Raw genomic sequence first — 21,588 nt, 5'->3', positions numbered from 1 at the left:
AACCAGTGCGCCACCAGGGAAGCCCAGGATGGGTGTTTTTAAACCTTATTTTAAGGTTTTATCACAGTCTACAGAAAGATAGGAAGGAATCTGTAGAAAATTTCTAAGCCAGCCAGGCATTGCCACTAATGTATCCTAGATATATAGATATCTTTAATTTGAAGATTCCAGGAAAATAGGGAAAGGCTCCCCTCTAGTGTTCTTACCCTTCCTGTAGGTTTCATATTTACAATTTAACTTTGTGGTTTTGGTAAGACAAAGCCTTCAACTTGGAGAATTTTCATTGGCACTCTTCATGTTTTCAAATGGCAAGGGACATGGGAGCCAGTATGTAACAGTGCAGCAAGTGTTAAATTTTAAGTTTATCCAAATCTTGGTTTATATTTCATCTTATAACTTTCTGGGCTTGGCATGGCTGATGGTGTAGTTAAAGTCCTTCTGCCACTAAAACCCATTTTATCTTTTCTCTACTGGGGACAGAAAGACGTTAATCCTCTTGTGCCTAGTAGTGTTTCATATACTTGTATAAGATTACTCTGAATATTATCCTGTCTACATTTAAACAGTTGAATCTGTAGAATCATAGCCTGCAAATTTTATTTTATTTTATTTTTTTTTTTATTTTTTTTTTTTTTTTGCGTTACGCGGGCCTCTCAATGCTGTGGCCTCTCCCGCCGCGGAGCACAGGCTCCGGACGCGCAGGCCCAGCGGCCATGGCTCACGGGCCCAGCCGCTCCGCGGCATGTGGGATCTTCCCGGACCGGGGCACAAACCCGCGTCCCCTGCATTGGCAGGCGGACTCTCAACCACTGCGCCACCAGGGAAGCCCTGCAAATTTTATTTTTTAACTCTTGTTTTTAGCACTTAGCTGTAATCCTAGAGTTCCTCCAGAACTCTTTAAAAATTTTGTGGGCCAGTGATTCTCAAGATGAATCATGGTTGTGTGTAGTTGTTACTATTGGCAATTTATAGTATTCTTCAGGTGCTTGGGGGTGAGGAAAAAAGATGCCCCGAATAACTTTTTTATCTGGCAGTGACAGTGGTTCCTACAATATTATAGTCTCCTATACAGAAACTGAGCCCACTGGGCATACATATCCCTTCAAGTAATTTTTTTTTCCAGTATGAAAAATATATATCTGTTGTAGAAATATTGAAGAGTATGGAAAATGATAAATCAGAAAATAAAGACAATATGTAATTTTATCATCTAGAGATACCACTGCTAATGTTTATTGTATTTTTTCCATTTTTTTCTATACATACATTTTACACAGTTAAGGGATATAAACAATGTGAACTTTTATCCTGTTTTTCCCTCACTTAGCATTATATCATAATGACCTGATAGTTTAGCTTTTAAAATTAACTTATTTAGTTTATAAAATTACATTTCATATAAATTATAAAAAATATTTACAGCAAAAGGAGATAAAGTTGCTTATAATTTTACACCCATAAATAACTGTTAAAATTTGGTTCATATATTTCTATTAATTTCCTAGGAAGACAATTTTTTTCTAATATTAAGAAATAAGATTTCCTTCTACATCCTTGTAATAGATCCTCTGGGGATGGCTTATCTAGCTCTCACAAGCCCCATTTCTTTGGGCCCCTGAAGACCACATTGGTACTGGATGTCACCTAGCTATAATGGAGTCATGGGTGGCTCATTAAATTTTTACTCTGAATGTAGATTTGTCTGGAATTACACTGTTGCAGAATTGGGACATGTGGATAGCCATATTCTGCCAAGACTTCAGAAGAGTTACTAGAAAGCTGATCTGTAATGAAAGTGAAGAATGAAGCAGACATGCAAAAACAAGTAGGATGAAGGACATAGAAAAGATCTTAACAGCTTTCTGTTTCCTGTATGAGGCCTGACTGTTCACCCATATTTCATTGTTTGGATATTACATTCTCCAGGTAAAATTCTTACTCTTTTCTCTTTGAGCTATCTTGAGTTGGTTTCCTATTACTTTTTACTAGAGAATTTTAACTAACACAATGGTTTGTAATCTTTTTTTCAATGATGATATAAATATGTGGAATTTTTCACATTGATGAATTATTTCTGTAACATTAGTAGCTGTATAGCTACCTTTATATACATGTATCATATATTATTTTTCAAAGTCCTGTTATTCCTTTAGGTTCTGAATTTCAGTTTTTTTATTATAAATATAATTAAATTAATATAATTAATTAATAATTAATATAATCAAGGGATATATTGTTGCTAAATTTGGGGCCAAGTTTAGCTAAATTTGGCTAATTTAGCCAAATTCTTTGGCTAAATTTGGGGCCAAAGAACAAGCTTGTGTTCTTTCCTTGGACAAGTTGTTGGGTCAAAGCGTAAGTATATATTTTAAGATCTTTTTTTTTTTTTTTTTTTTTTTTAATGCGGTACGCGGGCCTCTCACTGCTGTGGCCTCTCCCGTCGCGGGGCACAGGCTCCGGACGCGCAGGCCCAGCGGCCACGGCTCACGGACCCAGCCGCTCCACGGCATGTGGGATCCTCCCGGACCGGGGCACGAACCCGCGTCCCCTGCATCGGCAGGCGGACTCCCAACCACTGCGCCACCAGGGAAGCCCTATTTTAAGATCTTTGATGTGCATTGCCAGATGGCTCTCCAGAAAATTGTACCAATTTGTGCCTCTATTTGCAGGAGCAGGACCTCTTTATTTACACTCTACCAGGATCGGATGTTCCTTTTCTAAAAAGGCTTTGCCATCAACAAGTTTGACAAATAATCAGGAGGTTTTCTGAGCATTCTGGTTTCCCAGAGATGATGGAATCACCTGACACTACATTTTTATTTTTTAGTTTGGCTAAATAGGAGTGACCATATATCTTGTATCCACAGAGAAATCTTCCACTTCCTGAAAGCACTAAGCTAAAGATGATTAGTACAGGATGGAAAAAATTGGTGCCCTCAGGTAGCCAATCCATTGAGCCTCTCTAGGTAAAACTAGACTGTTTTTTTTGTTTTTTGTTTTGGCTGTGCTGGGTCATTGTTGTGGCGCATGGGCTTCTCTAGTTGTGGCATGTGAGCTCTCTAGTTGTGGCGTGCAGGCTCAGTAGTTGCAGTGTACGAGCTTAGTTGCCCCATGGCATGTGGGATCTTAGTTCCCTGGCCAGGGATCGAACCCACATCCCCTGCATTTGAAGGCGGTTTCTTAACCACTGGACTGCCAGAGAAGTCCCAAAACTAGATTGGTTTTAACAACAGGTTATGTTATTTTTCACAATTTTTAGAACAACTCTTAATTTTTAAGATCAACTCCAAGTGATACCAGTCTGGACAGAAGATTCTTTTAATTTTCTTCTAATAATAACTTATTGGGGACTTACTGTATATCAGAGACTATACTAAATGCTTCACATACATCACTTACTTAATCCTCACACCAAACCTATGGTGGTATTTCTATTATTGGCCCCATTTTTATAGAGGAATAGGAAATTATCCCAGTCACTTAGTGAGTGGTGGTGATGGGCTAGGGAGAGGCAGCTAGACCAGTGTCCCGTGACTCTTGCCAAGCATGGGGTTGCTTCTGCCACATGGTGCCACCTCTCTCCAATTCTCTATTTCTTTTTCATCCTTCCACATTTTCAGTAATTCATATCCATCCTTTAGGGACAGTGGACCCTAGAAAAATATACAGTAATCAAGAAAAAAATTACGTTTATTTTTGAAATCTCCAGACCAAGGCCTAGCTCCACACATGTGGGTAAGTACCTGCTACCTGCTCTTCACAGCAGTGCTAACTTATAAATAGTCTTTGGCATTTGTGTGTGTGTTTGGAGAAACTTTAGTTGAAAACAAATCCTTATTTAATTATTAGATTGGCTATGAAGAAAATAGGCCTCTTATGTAATCATAATAGCTGCTTATCCTGGATGAGAGATTATTTATTAATTTATTTTATAATTTATTTTTTTATTTAAGTATAGTTGATTTACAATGTGTTAATTTCTGCTGTGCAGCAGTGACTCAGTTATACACACATATACATTATTTTTTTTTTTGCGGTACGCGGGCCTCTCACTGTCGTGGCCTCTCCCGTTGCGGAGCACAGGCTCCGGACGCACAGGCTCAGCGGCCATGGCTCACGGGCCCAGCCGCTCCGCAGCATGTGGGATCTTCCCGGGCCGGTGCACGAACCCATGTCCCCTGCATCGGCAGGCGGACTCTCAACCACTGCACCACCAGGGAAGCCCTCCATTCTTTTTTATCTTCTTTTCCATTATGGTTTATCCCAGGATATTAAATATAGTTCCCTGTGCTGTACAGTAGGACCCCGTTGCTAAGAGATTATTTATAATAAGAAAACAAAACTGTCATTTTTTTTTTACCACTGTCATATACTTGATGAATTTTTAGTTTCTGTTTTCAGGATTGAGCAAATTGGTATGTATGTTGTCATCTTGAAAAGTATGGAAAATTACCAGGTTTTTCTCTGAAAGGGAGCAGTGTTTTTATCAGTTGTCATCTTAACGGTGCGGTCTTTTTGGAGTTGAACTTGGAGGTTATTCTAAGAGTTTACTATGCAGAGATGTTGGTGTCCCCTGGGGGTTTGTGTTAATATTGCCTTCTCACCCGGTACATTCTTGGTAGAAAGAAACTACAGCTGTTTGAGAATGTAGACTTTGGTGTCAAACCTGTATTTGAGCTTTGGCTTACTAGCTTTTTAATGTGGGGCAGATTGCTTAACCTCAGTTAAGTTGCTTGGGTGATAGTTAATGTATCTGTAAAATGAGGATAATAATCGTTTCTACTCATAGGGTTTTGATGAATAAATGAATTAAAAGAAGTGCTTAGCCCAGTACCTGCATATGAAAAGTGCATAATGGTTAAAAATTCTTATTGTCTGTCCATATGTATTGAAGACTCCCAGATCTCTATCTCCAAGCTGGTCTTCTCTCCATGGTATATTCCTAGCTGCACACAGGCAGGACTTTGCCATTGGCAGCCTAAGCTGAAGCTTAAAACCTTCACTGTCTCTGTCCCCGATAGATTCCTGATGTAGGTGATGGCACCACTTTCTGCCTAGTGCCCAAACCACATGCCTGGGAGTCGTCCTAGACTCTTTCCCCTCTTCCCCCCACTGCTTCCAGTCAGTCCCCAAGCTGTCCCTTCTTTTTCCCTAACTCACTTCATCTCATTGTCTTCACTATCTCCTGCCTTAATTCAGGCTTCCTTCTCTTGAGAATAAATTTTAGTGGTTTCTCCCAAACACAGGCACTTGGTGGACTGCTTGCATAGGTATTAGGTTTTTCAGGATATTTGGCTATAAAAAGCAATAAGAGCTACTAAGAGCTACAAGTTATTTGATTGATTTTTCTTTTCCGTGTGGTTTTACTACTTCCTCTTATTCATTTATGCTTTTATTTACATCCTGTGTATCTAAGCAAAATGAGCTGTTCATGTCTTAAAGAGTTATCTTGCAGAGCTCTCCAGGGTGAGGAGGAAGCTGTAAGGAAGAAGATAGCAGGGGCAGCGGTGGATGGCCCCAGCCAAGTGACTAAGCAACCAGATAGGGCCCTGAAATCAAGACAGTTATTGGTTCTTGCTGCTTTGGAGAGTAGGCTGAAAGTTTGCTTTGATGCTCTTATCCTTTAGTGTTTGAGAGTCTAAAAAGGCACTGAATTATTGGAAGCTACCGAAATAACCCATTTAAAGGAAATGCCCAGAATAGTCAAGACTCTTACTATGTTAGGCAAAGGCTTTAAGGTGAGCTAGGAGTAAGTTGAATGCAGCGTGTTCCAGGAAGACCAGTCATGGAAAGTTGATCCGGTAGCAAAATTGCTAATGATGAAATAGGAAGCACAGGTGAAGGTTACCCAGCCTGTGCCACAATTTAAAGCCAGGGTCCTTTCTCCTGTGGATTAACTTTTGAGGAAGATGTAATAAGAGCTGAAAAAGCAACTGAAAATGTCCAATTTTGCTTGGATTATTTAGATCATAAATGGAAGAATTTTGCCTTTATTGATTTGGGTAATTTTGTCAGTTTTAATTTTGATTCCTATTAGAAATCAGGCATGTGTCAGGTATGTTTAGAAGCCAAAGCATACAAGTAGTTTCAGCTGTCACAGGCCCTAGATCAGGAAAATAGCTATTTTTGTATATTCTATCACTAAGTGCTTCACGTGATACAGAGTGAGTAAGAGTTTATGAAAAGGGTTGTTAGTGTCTTCTTTGAGTTTCTAAATTAGAACTCTGCTTCTAGATGAGGTTTTTTATGGGCAGGATTACGTTCGGGAAATGTGGATGTGAACTGCTCCACGACTGGCTTTTAACTTTGTTATTTTTGTTGGAAGGGGTGACTGTGTCCTTCTGTTGACTTTTCCCTCGTTATACACATTTCTTTACATTGTTTATAAAGCGTTTTAAATCCTTTGAAGCATTTCCATATTTCTTTACTTTAAAATATCTGTATAGCATTGAGAGGGTTTCATTCCTCCCTATTTATAATTACATCAGTGCTTCTCCAAGGAAGAAACACATGCTCATCTTGAAGTTAAAGCTAACCTAAGGTAGGTGTATATATGTTACTAGTGAATGGCACAGTTAAAATACCTGAATATCTGTGGTCACTGTTACATATAAGTTAGTCTTTCAAATTTGATTGGTAGATATCTTCTTGATGAAATGATACACATCACATTGAAACCGATATACTGAGACTTGAATCGGAATGAGTTTGCAAGATCTGGTTTAATTCATATCTGGGGAGGGGAGGGGAGCATGTTGTGAAAATACATACGCACAGGAACCTAATCAATGCTAGACAAATAATGTATTAGTTTACAATATAACAGGATAAGCAGAAATTCAAAGGCTCGCGTGGAGTCCATCAGCGGCAATACAACTTTATATTTGGCTCAAGTGGCTGTTGAATATCAAGTGGTGCTGAGTCCTGCCAAAGCACCTCATGACCCCCTAGTCTTGGAAGGAGTTTCACCACAGTCTCAGAAGAAATCCCAGTCGTGCTTTTATTTCTTTTGGCCCTTGGGAGTCATTGCTGCCCAAATACAAACGCAGGCCGGGGATTTCCAGTGGCCACATGTTATTGCACAGAGAGGTCTGTTCTAAGCAGACCCTTACGGCTAAGACGGTGTGAGATTAGCCCTTAAATAGTGGTCTAGCATTAACGTGGTCTATCAAAGCATGTTAAGAAATAGCTCCTTAGTGATTATGTACCAGCTACTAGTTATCACACAAACAGAAAAGGCAACGTGGCAGCTTCACATTTCACATGAAAGACTAGCATTAACTGGGCCTGTCTTGCTGGCTTAACTTTCACATAAATCTAGTGATTATTTTCATTTAGACCCAGGAAAAAATGATTTCATACCAGTCTTTTCTTCACATAGGTTGGTGTAGCATTAAAATTGTTATGGGTTAATGACTAGGCCATGAAGGCAAAATGTTTAACTCTCCTTTGCCAAAACAGAAACAATCTCTGTTCTGACTCCTGTCCAGTTTCCAAAAAACAAAACATACATACACCTTTGTTATTGCACATCTTTCACACAGACTTGTGTATGTATAATATACATATTTTTTAAATATGCTACACATAAAAAAGACTATGGCACTTTACAGAATACATGTTTAACAAAGATCATTACACCACAGATGTTTGATAACTATACAAAAACCCTTACACAATTAATGTAACATTGTTGAATCAGCACACAGGTTTAAAAAATCCACAGACTCCAAAGCAAACATTTCTGCCTTCTTGGAGTTCATTGAGAAGCGCAGCCCCATCACAAAACTTTAAGCACAAACGCAGGCAAAAAATAAATAAGACTTGCTGGTAGTAGTAACGGTCCAGGTATATTAGATTTTTAGACTGAGGTGCTTGATAGAAATTTATTAGAAAAATAGCTGCGGGTCAACGATTGTCTAATTGTTTTCAATCTATTTCCTTCTAACACATTCCTCCTATGCAGTGGTTTTTAAACAGCCATGCAGTTTTTGTCTAGACTAGCCTGATTTTGATGTTCCATCTATCCCAACTGAAGCCTGGCTAAATGGACTAAAGGTTTAAAAGGCCCACATTACCTTTCTACTCTTTCTCTGCTAGAGAAATTTCATCTCTGCTCTGCTTAACAAATCAGTGTTTAAGCAGCTTTTAGTGGTTTGCGGTTTTGTGTGTGTACATGTGCTGGGTTTTTTTTGGTCTTCTGTAGCATTCAGACTGATGAAGAAAACACTGTCAGGTGACTTTCTTCTGGCCAAGAGAGGTCACGTTTTCGCTCATGACTTCTGTTATCAGAGTGACCTAGGAATATCCCACCCTCCACCGCCCCTCAGTGAAGGCGCAGTCAGGCAGTAAAGATGATGGACGTGCTTAGAGAATCCTAAGCTTATGACTTCTCTGCGAGGAGAGTGAGAGTGTAAAATTAGTGTTGTAACATGGGTTCTCTGTCTTGTATAGAAGAAGAAGTAGGGTGAATCTTGTGATGATAAATTTAAGAAAAAAAAATTGGGTTTTAAATTATCTGCCTGATGGAGGGAGTTGCTTTTTTTTAAATGAAAATTATTGCCAAGGGTTAAAAAGCCATGACTGTGATGGCATCAGAACTTGGTTAGAGCATACAGATGCACAGTAAGGGACAGGGGTCCTGTCCAGTGGCTGCCATAACCTATTATTTCTGTGTGGCGTCAGACACAGTTATTGTTTGTGTCCTGAGCCCTTATGACAGGCTGCTATGAGGATACATAAGGATACCCCTTGAGGATACCCCTTGAAGTCACAGATGTACATCTTGCTTTTACTCTGAACTTTGGTCTAAGAATGGTGAGCTCATGAAGACCTGGTTCCATGCCCCCGCCTTCCTGCCCTTTAGCTCATTATCTGTGAGGTAAAAACGGTTTCTGGTACAGGCCGAAGGCTAGAATGGAATTAATTAAACTGGAATGGAACAACTAAAGCAATTACTTGTGCAGCAAGGCATGGTTTTAGACTCACACAGCTTTCAGATGATTTACTCAGGGCAGTGTTGTAAAATCTGAATCAGGGTTCTATGCCTGGTATAGCACACAATACCTTGCCCAAACAAGGTTCATAGTTATTTGTTAAATTTTCAAAACAAAGCAATCCCTCAAGTAAGCAGATTCATAAGCCTAAAGAGACCTGTCCTTTTAGTCCTTCCAGAAATTTGGCAGGTCCACTCCATTTGCTTAAATTGCAAAGAAGTGTTTCTATCGCATTCTGTAATTCTGAAGCTCAGGATAATACCAGACTAAGTTCTCTCTGGTCACTTTGATTTGTTCCAAAGTAAGTCTGAAGTGATGGCTAATATCATTTTCCTGAATCAATTATGTTGGTGATTTATAGAAACTAGATTAAAAGCCCCTGAATCCTTTTTAATAGTGGTGTTTCATTCATTCTGTAAACAGGTATAGGCAGGTGCTATGAGCTTGGTCTAGCTCTCATTTTGCATTAACTTTCTATCTACTCTGTGCTTTCCTGAGAATGAAGCCTTTGATGTAACTCACCAGTTAGAGCAATTTAATGTTATTTCAGTCTGCTTTCAGGACCAACACCAGTAACTAGAAAAACTTAACTCCCATCTCTAGCTCCTTTTTCTGCACAGAATGCCATCCTGCTGCTGCTGGGGGGTTAGGAATACAGCTGAATACAGCATGGTTACCACACAGTGGGAAAAGGTCTCCCTGCAAGTGCTGAGATTCTGGCAAGCTCTCCCAGTCACCAGATGAATGAGCCACAGCTGGCTCGGAGACCTCTGTCCCTGGAATCAGGAAACAGAGTGAGGTTTCCTTTGGCAGTCATAAGCGCAGTCCTAGCCCTAGAAGAACAACATGTGATCTCCAGTGGAAGAGGAGACTGGGCCAGTACTGGTGCTAGCCTGGCTGCTGGGGAATGGAATGAATTTGTCTCCACTAGCAGGATTTTGTACTTTTATTCTCATGACTGGACAGGTCCTTATTCTTCCTTTTCTCAAATTTCTAAACTCTTGGAGTGACAGATCAATTGATCCACCTGACTCTGGAATTCAGCCTAGAATAAGTCCCACCACAGAATTCCACACTGTCCCTGCTGACCCCTCGGGTCAGCTAAGCAACCGACAGTGTCTTGCTCGGCCCTTTAGCACACATCCTCTCCCCGGTGGGTGTGCAGTCTTCATTGCAGTCTCCACCTGAGACAGTTTGAAAGAACTAGGAGGAAACAAAAGCACCAACCCCCAAACCTCACTCCGAGGCAGAGATGCTCACAGGCATGCAACCTGTGCAGAAGCGTCTCTCAACAGCCTGCAGATCTGGCCAATGGTCTCTTCTGTTACCAGAGAAACTGCTGCTTTAATGGTTTAGATCATCATCCTTCCTTGAGGCTTGGGGGGAGATGGAGTTTGACAGAACTTAACTGCGTGTCAGGGTTTATGTACTCTTTTCACGTTCCATCTCTTACAGTTTGCACCGTGGCCCTCCTGTGCAGTCACTCTGTGCAGCTGGGTGTTGCCTGTCGTTGGTCCTGGCGAGGCTCAGGGCTGTGGAACGTGGCTTTGGTAGGTAAAGGCTAGTTCTTCACTTGATTCAGACGACAGAATCAGAAGTGAAGTGTTTCACAAGGTTACGCGAGCAAGAAAACGGCATTGATGTCTCTTCCAAACTAAAGGAGGCAGATGAGGTTTTTCCCCTCTTCGATCTCTTCTTGGACTTTGTCACTGGAGGTGGCAATTTCTGCTTGTGCGGAGAAGACGGCGCAGATGAAAGTGAGGACCGTGCCCCCGATGGCGGTATAGAAGGCCCAGCCCAGCGAGCAGTCTCCGGGTTTGTAGGCCGACGCGTAGTGTCCGCAGTAGCCTATGGCCTTCTGGCAGCCCCAGCCAGCAGGGTAGAGTATCAAACCCAGGATAAGGAAGAGGCCTGCAGGGCAGAAGAAGAAACAGGTGAAAGCCCCACGGCTCTCCAATGGCAAGTGAGTAACTGCACCAGTCTGTGTAATGGCTACTTGATTTGCCTGCTCTGGGCAATGGCATCGGTTCTGCAATAGCAAGTGTTAGGGGCTGTTTCTAGGCAGCTAATCTGGCCTGATCAAGACAATCAATCGCTTTAATGAAAAGAGTTTTAGCTGCTTTTGTACATATTGGAATGTGAACCCACTAATAATTTCTCTTCTAGAAAAGCAGGTAACCTTGTTACTACTTCTTCCCACAGGGCTCTTTCTTACTGCAGGGAGCAGTTAGTTCCCTTTTGGTCTGAGGCAGAGGTTGGCAAACTAAGGTCAAGTGGGGTCTTGTTTTTGTAAATGGAGCACAGCTACGCCTATTCGCTTATGGACTGCCCATGGCTGCTTCTGTGCGGGGACAGCACAGGGAGCGTTGCTACAGACCCTATGGCCTGCAAAGTCTGAAATATTTACTCTCTGGCCTCTGGCAGGAGAAGTTTGCCCACCCCAGTATGAGGGAATTCACGGAGAACCATGGTTAAATGCGACAGACCACATCTTAAGCTGGGTGTCAATGCTTTAAAGATAAGCCCACGAGGAGTCTGTTTGCTGGCATCCACCAGCAACCAACCGCATACCTAGGACAGAGACCTTCTATGTTTACATATACATTGAGAGGCCACTTGCAAACTCCGTAAGAACCTTTGGTCCGAGTGCTTTCAAGTAAGCTCAGCTCTGAGGAGACACTGAGAAGCTCTGTTTCCACTGTGCTGGCGCCACCACAGCACTGCCATACTAAAGGCCCATTTTCCTCTCCCTCCGGCTGCTCACTGTGAAATGGAGAGGCCTTTTTCCTGCCAGCGCTGGGGGTTAGGAGCTACTCCAGGGCGGGATAAGGCAAGGCAAGTGAGGCACAGACAGTCGTTCTCAGGTGCCCGCTCTGTGCCTGCGGCAGCCTGGGAGGGAGCGCCTCCCCGACGCACAGGAGAAGGTGCCTACAAGGGCGTCCGGATCCCGGGACCACGAAGGGAACTGAGCGGCCTCAGGTCTTACCAACAAAACTTTCTTGGTAGAAAGGGTGCTGCGGGAAGAAGATGGCTTTATTCGACGTAGCAGGAAGAAACAGTTTTCTTTGAAGAATGTCACCTACATAATCAAGATTGCTAATGCACAGTCAAAAAGACCTGTTTTTTAGATACATTGGACTAGCAGTTCTGTCCTCTTAATTTAAGCTGACTCTAAATTCTCTTTTCCTACCTTTACTGAAATCCTCTGGGGTTACCACACCAAAGCTTCCTAGGCATTTACAGCAACTTCCTGACAAAAAGAACACGACTGCATTTGTGCTAGTATTCGGTTTGAGGAAGGTTGTGTTTCAGACCACAGATCACAGCTGTCATGGAGAGCATCTTCTCCCCGATCATGGCACTAGAGTGGGTTTTGGGGTCTGATTGTCCCTACTTCCCAAATTAATCCCCTTGTTCTCCTCTGAAGGCCTCGCGGGGCTTTCTAGCAGGGGTGGAACAGAGGGAATCCATTTACACGCTCATGGTCTGAAGAAGAGCGAGTCGCAAAAGAAGTTTTTCTAACTGTGCAGCCCTTATTTCTCCGTAGGTCGGGGTGCTGGGAGCCAGGTGGCGGTGATCCGTAGCTAGGGAAATGCGATCCAGTGTTGGGAGGCGTAAGTGAAGGGAGCAGCGGCCCAGACACCTGGAGAGATGCTGTTAGAAATGACCGGGCGCATGGAGCAAATCCTCCCGAGGATCAGGGCGCCTGTGGAGAATGTGCTGGTGCTCTGGCATAGGCACAGTCCCGGACCAGCAATCCTGGTCTGGATGTCTGGCTAGAAGTCACATAGCAGAAAGGCCCCTGTAGTCCCTGTGTGAGGCTAGGACACAAACCAGCGAGATGGTGGACCACAGCAACAACTCACCAGGTGGTCGGTCACTTAGTAGTTAAGGTCTCTAGGTTTGGAGTAAGAGAGAGGTCTGAATCCACGCTCTGCCATCTATGAGCTGGGTGACCTTAGAGGAGTCTTTGAACCGAAGTATGATTGATTACTCACCTGTAAAATGAGCTAATCCTTAACTCATAAGGTGGGTGTGAGCGTTACACAGTCTGTAAAGAGTACTTGCTGTGTCCCTAACAACAGCCTGGAACACAGACTAGCGCTAGGTAACAGGTTAAAGCCCTTGGCAGGCCCCTTCCATGCAGAAGCAGAAGCAGAAGCAGTGTAAAGTTTACCAGTTATGAATAGACAGGCCGGCCTATTGGGGGTGGGGGTGGGGGGGTGGATATTTTGAAAGGTGTCATAACTGGGGGAGAGGAGGCTACATTAGTACCCTTGAAAGAATAAACTCTTCTCCATCTGAACAAATGGAGCTCAGCTGGGGAGATCTACGATGACTGAGCTAATTCTTTCGTATTTCTAAGCCTGTGATAAATCCCGATTAATTCCCACCTTGTTCCCTAGGAAACCTCATCCAAGGCACGTGGAACCTCGGGAGCTTCCTCCCTCCGGTCCTAAGTTACTCCGCTGGAAACCAGAGGCACCATCGCTGGGACCTGTGTAAGGATTCAGAGGCACTTCGAGCACGCAGCCTGTGGGCAAGGGAGTATTAACGGCTCTCCCTTTTAAAAGGCCAGACTGTTTATATTTGAATATTAATTGCACACATCGTTTGCATTATGTGGCTTAAACAAGTCCAACTAGTAAAATTAATGCATTTTAATATGCATTATAACCCTTGAATTGTAAGGGTTTCTCTTTATGGCAAAATACTTTGCTTAACCACCCTTCTCTAGAGTGGCTGTTAGCAATTTACATTCCCACCATCATCACAGCAGGGTTCCCTTTTCTCCACGCCCTTTCCTGCACTGGATAGGGGCTAGGGACAGAAGACAGAAAGCACAGAGTCTGCTGCGCCCTTTCCTGCACTGGATAGGGGCTAGGGACAGAAGACAGAAAGCACAGAGTCTGCTGTCACGTAGCAGCTCTGCCACCCTGTGCTGGGCTCTGGCTTGTAGGATGCACAAAATAATGTGGCTGTCTCAGATCCTTCTGGGAAGCCAGCAGTTTTCAGATAACTATTATTTTGATATCATCAGACCCCTTTTTTCAGAACACTGGGGAACATTCACCCCTGTACTTCCCCTTAGCTGTCCTCTTTGCTGGTAGCTCAGATAAGGTTCCTGAGGTGCTTCAGGCCTTCTTAAAATCTTGTGGCTGCTACTGGCCAATCGATCTGTGAATAAGGACAGCAGGGAGACATCATAAAAGGGGGCCATGCTTAAGAGTCTGTCAAAACCCTCAGCTTGACTATTTATAAGCCCACAGGGCAGTCCCCCGGGAGGGTGACAGAAAGTGGCTCTGTTACGGCTGTGAGCCCCGGTGCATGTGATGTGCGCCCAAACGACAGGCTCCCAACCTGGGCAGCCTGGCTGGTGGGCCTCTCCTCCCAGCACTCACCAGAGCTGCCCCTAGCTTGGTTAATGCCATGAAAACACAAGACAGTCGGAGAGAGAAAACAGCCGGCCTTCAGGTGAGCAAGGACAGAACAAGCATTTGTCATCTTTCTAGGTGTTTAAAAAAGGCTCTTCTACCAGAGGAATTCCAGAAATGTTCACGATTCAGGTGGCCACACGCGGCCCTCACCTCACCTCACCTCGCCTCCCGACCGGCGCAGCTTTCGAGCGGCCTGGGTGCCGGCTCCTGGGCCCTAACGAGCACTTCTTAGTCACAGCCGTCATCTCAACAGGTTCTCTCTGCTTCCGAGTAAAATTATTGAGAAGCCCAGAAAGGTTTCCCAGCTCTCAGAGTAAAATCCAGTTTTCCCTCCCTGGCCCTCGAGGTCCTCCGTGCCCCAGCTCCCCGCGCCTGCCTCTCTTGCCCTTTGCCCTCTGCTCCGGCCACACACCAGCCGCGCTCGGGCCTCCGCTCTTGTTACGCTCCTCTCACCTGCACTGCCCTTCTTGCGGACAGCTTTCCAGCCACCTTCAAGTGCCACCTCCTTGGTCTTCTGGTCCCGTCTATTTACAATTCCAAACACCTGCCTCTCCCTTAACCTGCTATCCCCCTTCCTTGCTTTATTATTTCTCCTTAGCATTTATTACTGACAAACAGAATAGATTATTTTGAGGCATATGAAACTGTCAATATTTGTCCATTTTTTACCTACAAAAATGGTCATTTCATGTGGTTCAACCTGATACTTCACTTATTCTGATTGTTAATCCACCTCCGTTCTAAACTTCAAGCTCCACGAGGGCAGTGCTCAGACAAGTGCCTGGCACAGAGCAGACTCTTAATAGAACTTTATCAATGTCAGCGCAATTTGTTTTGCAATACAGTTTTTCTAAACCATAGTGCCCCTGGGGAGAAAGAGTAAAATAACTTTGGCAGATGCCAATCAACGAGAATGAAGTTATCCCAGCAGGAAGGGAGATGCAGACTCTTGGTTGGCTGGCTTCTCCTGTCACACTGCCTGTTCCAGGCCTGTGAATCCCAGGGGCTAGAAGCAAACATACGCCCCAGATTCCAAATAGGCTTGATGACACCTGCTACCGAGACAGAACTGAAGTCCACGACTTCCTAGATGGGCACATCAGACAGCAGGCAAGAGAACACAGTAAGACATATACCAAGTCTGCTGCAAATGTGGCGTGGCTTTTCTAGTCATCAACTTGGAGTGCACCAGGGACTGTCAGCTGAGGTGTGCTCCGGATTGAGTTTCACATAAGAGCCACACCAGACAACGGTCTGCTCTCCCCCGCAGCTCCTGAAGTGAGGCCAGCCTATCTCTGAGACCTTTCCATCTCCTTGCCTTAATGCATCACCGTTTTGGTTGTGTGTGAATGTGTGTTGGGAGGGTGGCAGAGAAAATAAGGGACTAGGCCAGTGGGCATGTCATTTCCTTCTGAGTGGCATCTCTTCCTGGTGCCTGGCTGAGCTGCGACAGGCCCGGCTGGGAGGAGGAGGAAAGGCAGGCAGGACGATACTGGCCAACTACCCGAGAAAACAGCCGCCGCTACAAGAAACCACAGGCAGTTCAGAGGGCCGGTAACTTCTGCAGTGGCTCGACTTCATGATACCCAAGAAGGTACCATTTTCCCCAACCTTAGGAGATATCCTCTCCCTTGTATCCTGTCTTTTCTCTTGCTAACAGCCTCCCAGTTCATTGTACCAAGAGGACTAGAAGATGCCAGCATATGCTCACCATGGGGTCACTTGGGGTATGACTCAACCTTATCTGGGGAAGAAATTAATTAAGGAATTAACTAATGAAAGGGAACGGATGGTTAGTCACTTGGACTATTCCACAGATGCCACACCAGGCTGGAGACAGAGCCCTGACAATTTACCAAGGCTCACCATAGGGTGCTGGCTCTCTCATGGGCACCAGCTATCACACTGCAACACCCATCATGTCCCTCTGCCATTTTAGTAATATTTTCCCCTACCTGGAAGGAGCTTTCAGACTCAACCCTGGATTCCCAGCAGTTCTATCCTGCTACACAGGAATTTTTAGAGTCTATGGGTGACCTAAACACGTGGTTTGGGTTTAATTCAAATAATTAGACTCCATGAGCTCTGAAAGGGAGAGGGCAGGAGCTGTGTTTCATGGCTGAGTTTCCGGTGCCTTAAAAAAAGAAGGTGCTAAAAAATAAAATGAATGAAACACCCTGGGAAAAGTAATGTCAGAGTCTTCCTGATCAACAGTCAGCACTGACTGTGATTAGACCAGCCACAAAATTATATATCTTAGGTAATTTTCTTGCTACTGCCTTGAAATGAAACAGTACGTTATCAAATAGAAGTTTTAATCAAATCCCTTAGGTGGGGGAAACAACCTCCATAATCTTGCCAAGCCTCCAATTTTGGAAAGACTACGAGTTGCTGAATACAATAAATAATATTTTACTTGTCTGAAGGTGACCACCTCCAGCTTTAAGTGTCTGGGACGCTAGGAACGGGGAAGCCAAGTCTGAACCACTGCTCTTCAGCCTGTGAAGGAAGAGTGCGGAAGGCTCCGTGGCTACTTCACAGGCTCCCTGGCTGTGTCGGCCCTGACTCCCTCCCTGCCAGTCTGTCACCCAGTCACCCCACACTTTCACTACCTGCTGGCCAAGGGAACTGACTCCAGGTTTCTTGCCTTTTGTGTGCCACCCACTGTCTGTACAGAAGGAGGCCCTTTTTCCTGGCCTGACAAGTGAGAACTAGAGGCTGGCCCCTGTTGTACAGAAGAACAAGTGAGTCTTTGGACATCATACTCCCACCTTCCCTTCAGACAGGCTTCCAGACTAAATAGTAAAGACTGACTAGACCTCAGTTTGCAAAGGAAATTTTCTAAGGACGGGAAGAAAAGATGGCCGCCTGCTACTGCTACCAGCAGCCTGTGGAGAAGCCCCCAGTAAGGGACGCACACTCGGCCTCCACTAGGTCATAACAAGCTCATTCTGAAGCTCTGAGATATCCTAATACCTCTGGAGAGCGAGTTCACAGTGGGTAGCAGGCTTAGCATCATTTGATACGTTTGGGCTCCAACTAGGTCTAACTGAGGACCTGAACAAGGGGTCTCACTCATGCTGACCCCGTGGGCACACATCCACCTGGAAATACCCTCCCTCCATCCCAGCCTAAATGTCACCTCTGTGTGACATTTGTCACCACTTCCTGCCAGAATGTTATTCTCTGTGTGCTCCCACTGCCCTGTGCACATCCCTCTTCAGCTCTTTATCATATGTTATTTTTGTATATTCAACTCAATTTACTGAGTTACCTACCAAGTGGCAGGCATTATTCTCGGCCCTGAGGATAGAGCAAGGTCCTAGCAGAACTCTGAACCCCTTGAGGGCAGAAAAGCTTTATCCTTCTTGATTTACATCACAATTTTATCTTTAGCATTTACCATAGGGTATGTCACACAGTTAACCTTGGGTAACAGGTCAAGAGTTCAACTTATTTCTGGCTTTGGAACAGCCACTGACTCATTTAGGAACACAGCAGGAAACCGTCTAACTATCAGACGTCCATTTCCCATTCAACATAGCTCTGGGGGGAAGAAAAAAATTCACCTGGTGGTGTTTATCCCTATCAGGTCTACCCTGTGGCTCAGACTGAGCTCCAGTCTCTGAGGTGCTCAGCTCAGCTGTGCCAGGAGGCTGCCCCTGTCACTGCACCTCCTGCCCCTCAACCCCTGGCCCAGGCGGCCATCTCTCTAACAAATCAGATGGGAGAGTGACTGGCTTCCTGCATCCCATCCCTATTCTGGGACACAGCTCAGAGAGCATTCCAGCCTTACTGGGGGTGACAGCTTCAATCAGCAGGTTCAGAAAGTACTGACAATATTGTGGTAAAGGAAAACTAAAGAGACAGGGCAGTGCTCCTTGCAGGATCATCTGCCAGTGTCCTGCCTCCACACGGGAAGCCATGTTGGTTGTCCCTTCTCGGTATCCCTGGCTGGTCTTCCTCACCTTTCCAATCTCTGAACACGGGAGGGCCCAGGGCTCAATCCTTTGTCCTCTTCTCCACATTCTCCTGATTGATCACACTCGGTCTCACAGTTTTAAATACTGCCTCTAGGCTGGCATCTCCTGAATTTTGATCTCCACCTTTAACTCCAGATTTGCATATCCAGCTGCCTACTTGACCTCCACTTGGATATCTAACAAGGTACTTGAAAACTATGTCCAAACCTAACTCTTGATTCCTACTCCCCACTTCAGAACCTGGCCTTTGCCCTGTGGACCTCATTTCAGCAAATGGGAGTCCAATTCTTAGACCTGCTCAGGTCAAAACCCTTAGAATCCTTCCTGACTCCTCTCTTGGGGCCCACATCCCTCTGCGGCAAAGCCTACTGGCCTTCATTCCAGCTGCTCCCTTGGCCGGAAGAGCTCTTCCTCCTGACTGTCCATAGGGCTAACTCCTGTATCTCCTTAAAGTGTTTGGCTGAATCTCTCCTCACCGAATCCTACCCTGATGACCCTATTTAACACTGCAGCTTCCCTCCTTATTATCCCAGCATACCCAACCTCTCTCACCCTGGCTACTCCTTTTGTTTTTTCCTTCCATAGCACCCATCACTTTTTAACATACTGTATACTTATTTGGTTTATTGTGTCTCCACCAGCTTGAATGTAAACCCCACGAGGACAGAGAACTTTGTGCAGTTTTTTCTTTATGTATCCCAATTGCCTAGAACAATGTCTGACGTGTAATAGGTGTTCAGTAAATATTTGTTGGATGAATGAAAAGATAGAGTGCTATGGTGTGGATGGTTACATTTTAAAATGAAGCCATTTTAAGTGCTTGCCAAATTTTCTAAATGGTTGGAGGAAAAGCTACATTCGATAACGGTGAATCCCAGGGGTTGGCGGTTTTGGCTAACAGCACGCCAGCCACACTTACTAGTGAAACACACAAAGGGACCAAACCATGGGACTGGCCTTCTAATTGACTGCAAGCACTGAATATCTCCTTTCTGGCTACAGAAAATAGATCTTTGTTGGGAGATGACGCAGAAAAAAGCAGTAAGTCAACTAAATGTAATAAGTTTTCAGTAATCTAGAGATCATCTTAGCCTCAAAACTCTGAAATTGTTTCCAACTATGCTCGGCTGTGGTAACGACATCTATAAAGACATGCTGTGTGGCTGACTGTGGGAACTGCCCTGGACACCAGCTGGGAAGGGAGGTGCAGTGCAGGGCTAAACCTGGAGAAGTTCAAGAAAATGGCAGGTGGCAGAAGGGTACACCAGGGGGAATGAGGAGCGAGGTGGACCATGGCAGTATGCAGAAGTGGTAAGGGCGGTGTCTAGAAGCAGCGTGAGCCTGGAGAATGGCGAGACTGACAAAGTGCCGGCACTGAAGGTAGGAATGTAGAACTGCTGACGGCCCAGGAAAATACCCACTCCCATCAGCAGCCCTGAGGACAGTGTCATAGATCAACCGCAGGTGCAGCGATGTGGGGGGGGGGGGTGGTCAGGGGAGGGAGAGGAGGTGATTCTCTGCTTCCAAGAGGAATCATACGTTTAGTTATTTAACTCTAAGTCTGGGGCCATCATGTGGTACAACAGCTGATGTACAGAGTGATACACAACAACCCTAGGCCTGCTAGTTAACATTTATCTGTATGTTTACCTCTCTTTTCTGTCTAAATTTGAATTTTTTCCCAAGTCATCTTCCATGCTGACAGGTGGAAGTCATTTTGGCAGTCCCTAATAGCTATTTGAAAGTCGTCAGTTGTTAGGTAGGGGCCTTTTCTCTTTCACAATACCCTAAGGCAAACTGTCAGGTATTATTAAGACTGTGCTTTGAGGAAGGCACCATGTCAGACCAGCGAATTTGCCATCAAGCTATTCTCTTTCCAAAGATCACAGTAGAACCTGTGTACCCCTCCTGTGCAGGGACTTTGGAGACAGCCTGTAGTGGTCATTCTCACTCACCAAGGCAAGGCTGAACTAGGTCCTCTACACTCTGTGTTAAGAAGAGAGGCAACTCAGAATTTCATGGGTAAAAAGTTTAAATAAAAAATTACAAGTAAATGGTTAGCCAACTATCTGGAAAATTATCCAGAACAGTGATAGTAAAAAACTAGGAATCTTACTGTGACATACTATGCATTTGTCCCATAATAGGACAGCACTGGCTCCAAGGTCTCTTAGATGCCTCAAAGTATGTATATTTGGCTCAGATGAACTCCCGCTGGATTATAAACTGGACAGCAGTAAGGAATGTTCTACTCCTTGGCTTCTACCTCCATCTCCATCCCAAATCCAACACAGTCCTCTACACATACTGTGTTGTTGACCAACTTCACATGTCATTTCTGATTCCCATTTCCTTTCTAGTCTTCTCATTTTTGGAAGAAACTTTTGGAAAGATCGTCTATGGTAAAAATGGTAGATGCCAAGCAAAGATGACATGGAGTTTAAGCTATAAACACCCTCCCCCAATTTTACACGTTCACAGCTAATACTTTAAAGCTGGAAGTTTATACAGGTGACCAGAGCCTCTTAATGATCATAATGATAATTGTTACAATCACAACGGCAGCAGCTAAGTGCCAAGCACTACAATGTGCTGGGGCACCCGCTAAGCACTTCAAATATAACTCAAGCGAGAGTTCTGTCCGTGAGAGGATCCTGTGAGGTTGGTACTATGAATATCATCATTTGGCAGATGAGGAAACTGAGGCACAGAGGGATTAAGTAAGGTTACACAGCTAATCAGTGGTGGAGCTGGGACTCAAATCCAGGCTGCTGCGTTACTGCACACCAAAGACTAGCTTCCACAACAAAAGCATCTGTGCAGCTGAAGAGGGGCGACTGCTATATCCTCAAAAGCTGGCGTGCTTATACCTACAAGACGTTAGAGAGCAGATGACGATGAACAGCTCTCAAGTGGAAAAAAACCACAGGAATGCTGTAAGGGGATGACGGGGAGAGGAAGGCTGCACAAAAATAAAGGCTCACCTATTCTCAGGCAGGTTGATTTGCTAACCCTGCAGCAAGACAACAAGATAAAGGATTTCCATCCACCCCTTCTCTTGCATTACAATCTGAGTGTCATCAGCCTCCTTTACTGCAGTATAGATGTCACCTTGGAATGGCTGCCACTGGCCAAAAAAAGCTAATAGAAAGAAAACCTAGGAACAGCTCA

At 44.5% G+C, this 21,588-nt stretch overlaps 1 protein-coding gene across 9 annotated transcripts in view; it reads right to left on the bottom strand.

The window, feature by feature from the left end:
• Positions 1 to 6,703: 6,703 nt before the first annotated feature.
• The window catches only part of LHFPL2 (LHFPL tetraspan subfamily member 2), a 184,040-nt gene continuing 169,155 nt past the window's right edge, over positions 6,704 to 21,588 (bottom strand). For 8 of the 9 annotated variants that reach the window (XM_032625466.1, XM_032625467.1, XM_032625468.1 and 5 more), the window contains one exon: positions 6,704 to 10,907. In XM_032625466.1, the coding sequence (XP_032481357.1) occupies positions 10,651 to 10,907 (257 nt within the window). In that variant the 3' untranslated portion in view covers positions 6,704 to 10,650. Of the gene's footprint in view, positions 14,175 to 21,588 lie in introns of all 9 variants that reach the window. The other variant, XM_032625474.1, reaches the window with a different exon arrangement.

The sequence above is a fragment of the Phocoena sinus genome, chromosome 3 (assembly GCF_008692025.1).
Source record: "Phocoena sinus isolate mPhoSin1 chromosome 3, mPhoSin1.pri, whole genome shotgun sequence".
In the NCBI taxonomy this organism is placed as follows: domain Eukaryota; kingdom Metazoa; phylum Chordata; class Mammalia; order Artiodactyla; family Phocoenidae; genus Phocoena; species Phocoena sinus.
Note: the sequence above shows the minus strand (reverse complement) of the source record. Positions and strands in the feature narration are given on the sequence as shown.